The following is a 12,063-nucleotide window of genomic DNA, read 5'->3' on the forward strand; positions in this document are numbered from 1 at the left end:
TCCAGTTTCAACATTACACACACAGGTGGGTTCATATGATGCAGTTAAATGTGATTGGCTAGTTCATGGCTCAGTGTTTGGATTCCAAACAGCCACTGAATAGAGGATTCTCTATAAAATTAGTACTGAAGATAATTAAGAATGACTGATAACATACCAACGGATGCAAAAATAATTTATAAAATCATGGAATGTGCAGAGTCCGACAGACTTACAAAACTGATCAAGGGTAAAAGAGACTCAGACTTTTATGGTAGTTGGAATAAGTGGTATGATTGGACCCAGAAACGATGGGAGAGAGACAAAGGATAATGTTGGATTATAATTATAGATGATTGTATATTTATGGTAATCAATAAGTACTGGAAAGGTAAATTTGTATACAAGAATCTGTAAATATTTTTTATTTTTACTCTCAGATTACTGGTGTATATATATATATGGCTATTTTGGCGATATTACACCGTGATAGAAAAATTATTATACACTTGTTTTTGATTTTTCTTTTTGATGCTCTAATAAAATTTATTTTAAAAAAAAGAATGACTGATAATGTCCAGTAGTTCTCAGATGAATTTTTGCTTATTTCAAAATAGCTTGACACACTTGCCAGCTCACAAGAGTTGTACAAACTCCTTGCTAGGTACAAGAGAGTTTTCAAGCACTAAAGATAATGTTTTGATTTCTTACCTTCTGTCCATCACGTATACAAAAACTTTTGTTTGCAGAAACTAATATCTGGAAATGATCTTACATCTGATCTGGGGCAATGGTTGGTGAAGTTGTGATAATGGAATTTCCCTCTATTCCCCCATATTTTTCTTGGTTACTGGATTGTTCTTCTGTGCATTTGAGGCTATGATTAAGTGCTATTTGCATAGAGATAAAAAATTGGTTGCACTGAAGTGTATATTTGAGTTTAAGGATATTTTCTACCTAACATGTCAGAAGATCTTGCCAGGAAGGAGGGAGTCAGAATATAAGATGAAGCCACCAAAGGATTTAAGTCTAAGCAGTATTCACTGTGCTTATGAGTACTACTATTATTGGGGTAGTTTCAGGGTGGATTTGATTTAAACCAAGTCTATTTAAATCACGATTTAAATCAGGGGTCTCCAACCTTGGCAACTTTAAGATTTGTGGACTTCAACTCCCAGTGTTGGCTGAGGAACTCTGGGAGTTGAAGTCCACAAGTCTTTAAATTGCCAAGGTTGGAGACCCCTGATTTAAATCACTAGTAAAAAGGCTTGATTTAAATCAATTTGATTTAAATCATAATTTTTAAAGAGCAACTGTCGTCTCTGTCCCACAGCGGCTCCTCCTCACTGTTGACTCACCGACAGTCCCAATATTGCAGAATATACAGCCTCATGCTACATAATTAAGCTCCATTTCATGCTGAATAAACTAAATTATTAATGTATCTTAAATAGAAAAGTATCTTTAGATAGATTTTTACTCCAAAAACATTTCATTAAAATAAAAAAAAAATCCGATTTAAATCAAATAAATCCGATTTAAATTTTTTTAAAAATCCGATTTATTTATTTTTTTTAAGTCAATTTTTATCCACCCTGGGTAGTTGCAAAGCAAGGCTCTGTATTTAACTTTCTGGGGAGTTTTATGAATCGCTAATATAAGTACTAATTTGTATTAATACTGTATTTTAAAGTAATTTAGTTGGTGCCGGAAAAGTTTCAGAGAAAAGTGTTTTTGGAAAAAGTGTACATAGCAGAGATGTAGAAACACATCAAACAAACAAAAACCAAGATAGATTTAAGAGGAATTTAAACATCTCCTTTTGCTTAAGTAACTCAGTTAAGTAATTTCCTTGTTTCTGAACATTTTTATTTTTGGATCAAAATTGGCTTCCTGAAATATAACTGTAAACAATTCAATGCTTTGGCAAGGGACAGAGTGGCATAGCATGATGAAATCTGTTGCTCAAGCTTTTTATATTAAAAAGTAAATATATACATTATATCCAGAGAAAAAGAACTATAATGTTTATATCTATCAGTATACCATTGTCTTCTTTCTTTAGAACATTTTAGCTTTCTATTGGAGTTATTGGGAAACTTTCCCCTCCTTGGTGGCTGCTGTTAAATGGAACAAAAGTGTCAGATTTGTACTTATAACCCTGGGATATGCCTGAGGTCTGTACTTTCTTCTCTCAGTTAGTCTGTGTTTATTATCTACAAAAGGAGTGGCTACACCATCATACTAAGCCACAATGTGTTTTTTTTTTTGTTTAATCTGTTCTGGGAATTCAATTACCAGTATTAATCCATGGTTAATGGCTTAGTCTGTTTGAGATTTTTTTAATTAAAGATTTTAAATACAATAGTATTTAGTAAAGTATAATAAATAGTAAATGTAAATTAAACTCAAAAAGAAAAAATAAAAAGTGCAAAGAAAACTAGAAAAAAGGAAATAGAATAATGAAAAAACACCTGAAGAAATGACTTCTAATCTTAAACAAGTTTTTTAAAAAGATAATTTGTCACCCCTATAAAGTTACAAACACCTATTTCTTCTCCCCATATTCCATCCCTTCTATACGCAAAATCATCAACTTTTCAGCCCCAGTTTCAGCAAAAAGTTTGTAAAGGGTGTATTCCTCTCTTTTACTTCTAGTAGTCTTGATTCATTCAGATAGTGATTTTTTTCCCATCACAAAGATTCCCAAGGCTTTAATATGCCTCTTTAGTGTAAAGTCATTAGTGAAAAATCTTGGTTTGTCTTTTGTCTTTTCCCTTTGATTTTCAAAGCGTTAACGAACTTTTTTTGTTTATCCAATAAAAACTGCTTATCAGGATCCTTCTCTTGGTTCTTCTCTACCTTGTAATCCACATTTTTTCCTTGTCATGTTTTATTTCCAATTGAATGCCTTATTTATTTTGTAACCTCCACTTTTTTTAAATCTATATTTCTGATCCCATTATTTTTGCATTAAGCAATTTTTTTACATCTATTATTTGTTAACATCTTTTAGACAGTCTGTCCATAGAATAACACATTGTTACTGATATTGTCACCAGGAGACTTCAAATTTGTCGTTCTGAATAGTCTTAATATATTTAAATAAGTAATTATTGGACATTGATTTTAGATTTAGATTTTTTTTAAATCCTGCCTTCATTATTTTCCTCAAAATGTGAACTCATATAAATTTGACTTGTGAGTCATTTGGCCTTTTGTGATCTTGTTTCTGCTTGCTTAACAGACTGAGTAATTTTCAGATTCCTGCTACTATACCTTTGTATCCAGCTTTTCTTCCATGGTGAAAGAATGTTATTATAAATGTTATCCAAGCATTGCTTAGTTTATGCAATGGAAATATAAGATGAAAGCTGCCTTCTATATTTCTGTTGTTCCTTGTGTGTGTATAGCATGAATCCTTGTCATTTCACAGCTTAACCATAGCTGAAACATGGCTAGCTTATAAAATATGCCCTACATGTTCAGCACCCTCACCTTCATACGGATCAACTTATATTATTTAGGATAATAATAGTAATAGAAAACAGCAGCGATCAAGAGCATTAAGGTTGGCATATCTAAAATAAAGGAATGGTGTAGCAAATGAAAAGACTTGAACAAATAAATAATACTACATGTTGGAAAAGGGAGTGGAATTGAGTGGTACTTATTAGTTTGATTTTTTTAAAAATCACAAGGATTTGATGAATAAAGCTGGTGCAGTTACAATGGGTTATAAACTGTCTTGTACTTGTACAAGTTGACAAAAACAAAGATTGCATAACCTAACTTTTTTTGGTTGTTTTTTCTCCCCTTGCATTGTTTGCTTTTGTAGAGTGTCTAGTTAGCCAAATGACTTGTGTGCTGGCATGCTTAGCCAAATAAGCTAAAAACAATAGTGGCTGCATTCACATAGTATGTTAAACTTCATTAATTTTAATTGTCTTTTTTTTTTTGTTGGCTTGGCATATTGAGCCCAGTCTCATTAGTTTCTGGTTCTGTGGATAATATGATTTCAGAAAATTAGAGAAACCCAACCAGAGTGCCATCCAATGAATGATTTCTGACTTGTTGCTGTTAAATTAGCCTGGGGATTGTTAATAAGAGTTTATCTTGTTTTAGTAGTCCAAGATGGTTTGGGAAAGACAAATCAGGACCCCTGTTTAAAGTGCTGTGGTAGAATCAACTAATTCTACCACTCTTTGCTGGCTGGGAAAATTGTGTGAGTTAAAAGCCACAAGTCTTAAAGTTGTCAAGGTTGAAAAACACTGCGCTATAGTGTTCATTGGCACAGCTTCCAGGAAAACATGTCCCAGACTATATCTGCAGCCCCTGAATTTCATATGGTGAGAGAATCAAACTCATTGTCACCATGATTAAAAAAAAATGTTGAGATTCTAGAAAGAGTGCAGAGAAGAGCAACAAAGATGATTAAAGGATCTGACGGTTATCTTGTTATAAACAGTTGGGGAATGAGATATGTCTAGTCTAACAAAGTGAAGGACTTGGGGTGACATGAATAACTTCCAGTACTTGAAGGACTGTCACAGAGAAGAGGGGATCTACCTATTCTCCAAAGCACCCAGAGAGAAGTAGTAAGTAAAAAGTAAAAAGAGAGCCAAGTTAGAACTGAGAAATTTTCTGGCAATGAGAACAGTTAATCATCTCCAGAAGTTGTAGATGCTCCATCTCTGGAGGTTTTTAAGAAGAGATTGGAGAGCAGTTTGTCCAGAAAGGTTTAGAGCAGTGTTTCTCAACCTTGGTAGCTTGAAGATGGGTGGACTTCAACTCCCAGAATCCCCCAGCCAGCGCTGCTGGCTGGGGGATTCTGGGAGTTGAAGTCCACCCATCTTCAAGCTTCCAAGGTTGAGAAACACTGGTTTAGAGTTTCCAGTTTGAGCGGGGGGTTGGACTAAAAAACATCCAAAGTTTTCCAATCGTTTCCAACCCTGTTATTGCGTGTTCTATTCTTTAATGGTTTCTATAGAAAATGGTTTCTATTCAGCAAAGCTCAATTCTTTACCAGTATGCTCTGCATTGTAATTTATTTTCATAGGTGAAGCATATACCATCGGCATACAAAGGATTTTTTTTTTATATTGAACATTTGTTTCTACTTTATGGGATTTTTATGCATTTTGTTCTATTTTCATATTTCAATTTTGGATTGCTGAAAATAGAACAAACTCTGTTTAGCATGAATATTCTCTTTAATTATTAGAGGATTGTATTCTTTGAGATGATTTGAAAGAATTGTGTTGGAACGTAATATCTCCCTGATACTAATTAAAGCAGCTGCGTGTTTTTCAGGTTCAAATGGAAAAACTCCCGGGCTGTTTTAATTAGGAATGGAAAAATGCTATGCTCATGAAACTTCCAAAGCACTTTTCCCAAATCATTTCAAAGAGTGCCCAACTCTTTGAACATGTACAACCCCAATAGTTATATATTTTCTTGTAATAATTTGTAATAAAATTGCTTTATATTCTGAACTTCATTTTGAACTTCTTTTGGGAACAGTAGTTTTTAAACAATCCTGTTGTCTCAGACATTTTAGATTTATAATTATAAATGTATAATTTAAACAATTTCAGATAAACTATGACTATGAAACAGAATAAATTTAACAAATCAATCAATCAATCTACTCTTCCAGTAGGGAGTTTGAATGGTTTATAGAAGAGCTCCCTCCAAAGGGATTTCATTCTTTCAGGGAGAAGCAGAGGCAATGACAAAAAATATTTAAACTCCTTGCAACATTACTTCTTTCAATGTTTTGTAAACACAAGTCATAGACTAACAAAGACAATGTTTGTCTTAGTTGATACTTTTCTTCCAGGTAGAACTGTTGAAAGCTCTGGTAGTTTAAATTGCTTTGTTAAATAAATACATAACTATCTCTAGAATGGTTTACAAGAACTCATATTGTAAAAGCATTTTCTCAAATGACATGATGGCTGGTTTTATCTGTTAACCTCTTGTGATTATTAGAATTTTCTGAAAGCTCAGTGAAGTTTAATATATTGAAATATAGCCTTTGAAACCATGAGCAGAATATCCCTTACGTTATTTATTACGGTATTTGCTTGTTACCATGCATCAGTGATATTAACAGCTGAAATCATCAGTAAGTGGGAATATGTACAAGTTCTATTATGTGTAGGTGTATGAAAGTGGTGGTTGTGGTTGATTGTGTTGCGTCTGAAAATGATGACATTTGTCTTATGAATCATTCCAAGAACCCCAGAGTAATGTTCACCTTTTCTTTAATTTCTTTATTTTTCATTAATGACTGGCACAGATAGAGGGATGAAAATGTCACTAGCTAGCAGGTGCAAGGGATCTTTATAAGAAGCATAGCTGCAACTCTGGACACAACACAAAACTGAGAGTGTTTACTGTGGATAGTGAAAATATTTCAGGAGACAAATTCCTTGTGTGTCCAATCACATTTGGCCAATAAAGAATGCTCTATTCTATTCTATTCTATTCTATTCTATTCTATTCTATTCTATTCTCTATTCTCTATTCTCTATTCTCTATTCTTTTCTATTTTTTATTATTTTATTTTCTATTCTATCCTTCCCTATCTCTATCCCATTTCTCCAAGTGAGATTCTTAAAGAAATTGACCACAACAAGCAGTGGAGTTTCTGGTTTATACCAATTCACATCTGATTTTACTATTATTTTCTGAATCTTTTTAGCAGATGGATACTGTTTTTGCAGTTGTGCTTCTCATGAATTAAATTGAAAAATATTTCTGCTGGCAAAACAAATACAAATTGGATTAAATCAGTTACTAGTAGGACTGCAATCTAGTAGGACTGGTACTGGGAGTCTAAATATTTTCATGGTTAACTACTTTAGAAAAGTAGTTTGGATTAGATCATGGTTATAAAAGAGGAGAAGGGAGGCTAATTAATATTCCTACTCTAATCAAGGCAGCTGTGTGTTCTTTAGCAGCAATCGGTCGTTCTTACTACTTTTGCAATGCAAAAGATGACCTAATATTGCCTTGTTTCAGGATGGTGGGTTTTTTTTAAAACTTTTCAGTTTAAGCTACAGCCTTGGAATTTTATGATGATCTTCCATTTATTACTAACCAGTTCTCACTGCTTAGCTTTTAGGAAATCAGCTAAGGTTAGCTGGGTCTATCTGTTGCAGATGGAAATTAGTGCAGTATTTGTGCAGATGTAATGGAGGGCATAATTCTGGATGTTTTTCTTTGCACCAATATCACTAAAACAGGTTCAGTGTCCATCTCTAAGTTGTACTCTTGTTTTATTTGGCAGGAACCGTTGGGGCTCAGCCCCTACTCATGGTGCCCCGACGACCTGGCTATGGCACCATGGGAAAGCCTATTAAACTGCTGGCCAACTGCTTCCAAGTTGAAATCCCAAAGATTGACGTCTACCTCTATGAGGTGGATATTAAGCCAGATAAGTGTCCTAGGAGAGTGAACAGGTAAGTTATAATGGACAATATTATTTTAGCTTGCTAATATTGATTAGCTGCTAAAGTGAGATGCTTTCAATAGCTAGTGCTGGTCAGCGCTCCTGTTTGAGGAGAAAATATTTCATTTGATAGTCTGTTTATTTTTAAAAAAATAGCTGATACTGCGAGCATATTATTTATTCTCAGATTGAGGAGTAAATTTGTAAGTTGAACATACATTGTTTTACATAGACACCCACATACCGGGAAGAAATTAAAATTCATTTGTAAAAATGGCATATGTCTTTAACAGTGACAGAGCAAGTAGAATGTAACAAAAGTGAGTAATTTCTTTGTTTTTAAGAGTCATTAGCACTTTAAGTAATTTGGGAGTAAGTAGGATTCACACTGAAATTAAACACAACTGTTTGAAAGTTAGCATTCATCATGAATTTGGTTTAGTCTCTATAGAGGGCACTCTTTTTTTTTTTTTTTTTTTACTGAAATTATACTGTGGGCTTCCAAGAAAGGTCATGTTTTCATGGTAGCGCTATTAGAGCAACATATATTTGCTTTACTGGATGATTCAAATTTCTGGGTAATAAACTTTTGAGTGTTATGGCTCAGTAAAAATGCTTGTTAATGTATTAATCAGAACACAAAGTCAACCAGTTGCAGATTAGATTTGAATAGGCTGAAAGCTCTGCTGAATCAGGCCCAGGGTATATCTAAACTGGTATTCTGTTTCCACAGGGGTCATAGAGATGTCTCTGAGAAGCCCAAAACAGAACATAAGAGAATAGTAATCTCAAAACCTTATTTTTCAGCAACTGGCTTTGAGAGGCAAACTACCACAGTTACTAGCAATGCTATACAGCAATCATCTTGATTAAAGGTCTTGAACTAAAGGTCTTTGCATCCAATGAAACTGTACAGATTGGTAGGTGTTACTGAGTCCTGTAATAGCAAATGTCAGTGCTCAACCATATACAGTTAAAAACAATCCCTGTCTTCAGCCAATTATCTTCTGCCTCCTTGTACAACTTATTCAATTTTATACATGAACTTTCCATTCACTTTCACCGTGCTATCCATGATTCCAATCTGACTATTTTCTGTACCAAAGAAAACCAACCATTTGGACAATTTTGTTGTTCACCTTTCTGCATCTTCTGCGATCTTACAGTTTCATTTAAGATGTAATAAAATTAAGCACAGTGTTCTATAAGCAATTCTAGTTCTAGATTTATATTTGATTAAACACTTCATTAGTATTAACTGGAAACTATAAACATGGTTAACTTTTCATGTATTGAAGGTTTTGAACTCATGGACAAGAACTCTGTCTCTTGATTTGTAAATGATGGAAATATGGCAGATAATTAACTGTAGCTTGACTTCAAGAAAATAGAATTTTGAAGTCCTTTGACTGTCCTATTCAGTTTTAATACCAGATGTGTATGTTGTTATTCCTATAGAGGGTTTGTGTAATTTGTCCACTAGGCAAGTAATTTAGTTTGGGTAAATTAAAAGGAATTCAGACTACTTTTTGGTTCTGCAATATCCATATGATGTGAAATCATAGTCTTGTAGCTGACTGACTTCATACTTGCTCAGGAGTTTCATCAGCTATTGTTTATATGCCATGCAGTAAGTATCCTTCACTAGATTTTCCTTTATTTTTGCTGTAATATTTATCTGTGTTGTTTAAACACTTGTCTTTAAGAGATAATGTAAATATGTGTTTTGTGACTTCTGTGAATTTGGTATGTCAAAGAAAAATTGATAGACCTGTGTTTAGATCCTAGGATCTTAGTCCATTGAGGCCTGTTAATTTTAAGCAATGGTGTTGCTATATAATTATTACAAAGAATATAATTTTAGTTATAAAAGATATGTATAGATAAGTAACATTTTAAAGTTTTATATAAAAGGGCTCTTTGCAATATTAAACTCTATGTACTCCACATAGCTATGATATAAAATATTTATATTGTTAGATTTATATTCACTTTCTATTCAAGACTGACCCCTCTCCCTCCATTTTTCCCACCACAGTTCTTGAGATTATACAACAGATTAATGATTTGTTTAGCATATCTTGATGTTTCAAGGTGAATAATATTAAACTCAAAACCCTGTTTGCTGTTCCATAATGACTTAGAACAGTGATGGCTAACCTTTTTGCCATCGCGTGCCAGGAGGGGGGGGCGGGGGAGGGTCGCGCACCCACGCGCATGCGTGCACAACCCCCTCCCCCTCCCCCCCGGCACATGATGGCCTGGTAGGCCCGTTTTTCTTTCTTACTTGGTACCTCTACGGAGGCTGAAAGGGCCCATTTCCCAACTCTCGGTGGGACAGGAAGTGACGTTTTTTGCTGTCCCCAGCCTCCAGAACCTCTCTAGGAGTCTGTAGGAGCCACCCTAGGAGTCTGTAGGAGCCTCTCTAGGAGTCTCTGGAGGCTGGGGACAGGAAAAAACATCACTTCCTGTCCCACCGGGAATCGGGAAATGGGCCCTTTCAGCCTCCGTAGGGCCTCCAAGGGAGTGGGAAAGGCTGTTTTCGCCCTTCCCAGATCCATAGAAAGGATCTGGAGCCAGGTAAGAAAGAAAAATGGGCTTCCCCACCCCCCCAGGCCCTCCAGAGGCAGGAAACAGCCTGTTTCCCTACTTTTGGTGGGCCCAGAAGGCCCGAAAATCAGCTGGCCGGTGCGTGCATGCGCCCCAGAGCTGAGCTGGCATGCCCACTAATATGGCTCCGCATGCCACCTGTGGCACGCGTGCCATAGGTTCGCCATCACGGACTTAGAATATTCCCCTTTCAAAAGCTGTAGACTAGTTATCATCAATACCTTAGAACCTGGAGAGATTCAGAGAGCACTTAATCTCAAGTGATTTTGAAAAATAGTGCAATAATTACAAAAGTTGGCCCGAATCTATCACAAAGCAATCTACCTGTGTGTTAGAGAAAAATTATCACAGTAAGGGTTCTTCAGCTGTAGAACCAATTACCAAGATTGTTGGTGAGCTCCTCCTGGATAGCTTTCTGATAGGGATGCTTTAATTTGAATTCTTGCTGTGAGCTAGAAGTTGGACTTTCCACCCCTGTAATTCTCTAAGCTCCTGAGAAACCATACTTTGCATCACCTAGTGTCAATAATTGAAAACATTCAAGGAATGTCATCTCTGGAGAACCTTAAAAAAGCTACAGGCTTGAGTGAAAAAAGGCAGAATGTATAGAAATATGGGAACCAACAGAACTTTCTCTAGTTTAGAGGTTTTAGATCCAATTTTCTGTTGCTGAAGTGAAGGTAGCATTAAATACCTTTTTAAACGTGCTTTGTTAATTTCAAAATTAGTAGTTTTCAAAGATGTTTCAGAAGCATCAAATGGTCCACATTGCTATAGTCTAGCTCAGTGATGGCTAACCTTTTTGCCATCGCATGCCAAAAGCGGGGGGAGCGCACGGAGGGGGGGTTGCTCGTGTGTGTGCCCACACCCATAATTCAATGCCCCGCGCATGCGTGCACGACCCCCCATGCTCCCCCCACTTTTGGCATGTGATGGCCTGGTGGGCCCGGTAAGCCTGTCTTTTTGCCTTCCCCAGGCTCCAGAGGCTTTCTTGGAGCCTTGGGAGGGCGAAAAGGGCCGTCTCCACTCCCCCTGGTGGCCCTCCGGAGGCTGGAAATGGCCCGTTTCCTGATTTCCGGTGGGCCCGGAGGGCCTCCGGAGGGCCTCCGGGGGGATGAGGAAGGCTGTTTTCGCCCTCCCCAGGCTCTTAGAAAGCCTCTGGGGAGAGCAAAAAACAGGCCTTCTGGTCCCACCAGAAGTTGGGAAACAGGCCATTTCCAGCCTTGTGGTGGCGGGGGGACGCCGTTTTTGCCCTCCTCAGACAAAGCAGCCCATTTCCCGACTTCCGGTGGGCCTAGGAGACCTGAAAATCAGCTGGCCGGTGCGTGCATGCACACTGGAGCTGAGCCAGGGCAATGCTCGCATGCCCACAGATATGGCTCCGCGTGCCACAGGTCCGCCATCACAGGTCTAGCTAAATCAGGGGTCAGCAACCTGTGGCTCTAGAGCTGCATGTGGCTCTTTCACCCCTCCGCTGCGGCTCCCTGTCACTCAAAATATGCATCACAACTGCCAATGTGCGACACCCGCCGGCACGTGATTTATTGTGCTTTTCAACCACCATGGATAAATCCAAGAAAAAAAAAGTTTCAGAAGAAAACAGAACGTTTAATTCAACTACATATGCTAGTTTTGTGGCCACTCAAGAAATAGTCAGGCATGGGAAGGGTTTTTTGGCTCCCGGTGTTTTCTTTTCTGTGGGAAAGGGTCCAAATGGCTCTTTGAGTGTTTAAGATTGCAGACCCCTGAGCTAAATAGAATCCGCTGCAAGTGTTTTGCTTGTATTAACACCTTCATTAACTTCCAGTTTGTTTCAAATGCCAATTGGCAAGTCTCTCTCTTTTTTTTTTTTAAAAAAAGACATTTGATTTTCAAGCTTCATCAATAAGGCACTTTTCTAAAGAAAATGGCATGTTGGCTTATACATTTTTAAAAGTTGGTAAATGGCTTTTGAGGTTGTTGTCATAGAAAGAGAATTATAAATTCAGACATTTAAATTTGCTGACATGCAAAGA

At 36.8% G+C, this 12,063-nt stretch overlaps 1 protein-coding gene across 2 annotated transcripts in view; it reads left to right on the forward strand.

The window, feature by feature from the left end:
* Positions 1-12,063, forward strand: part of LOC117663333 (protein argonaute-3) — a 59,300-nt gene that overhangs the window by 10,548 nt on the left and 36,689 nt on the right. For both annotated transcript variants that reach the window (XM_087876086.1, XM_034413419.2), the window contains exon 2: positions 7,277-7,448. In XM_087876086.1, coding sequence (XP_087732212.1) covers positions 7,277-7,448 — 172 coding nt within the window. The remainder of the gene's footprint in view (positions 1-7,276; positions 7,449-12,063) is intronic.

This window comes from Pantherophis guttatus, chromosome 10 (assembly GCF_059756535.1).
Source record: "Pantherophis guttatus breed Tessera chromosome 10, ASM5975653v1, whole genome shotgun sequence".
Lineage (NCBI taxonomy): Eukaryota > Metazoa > Chordata > Lepidosauria > Squamata > Colubridae > Pantherophis > Pantherophis guttatus.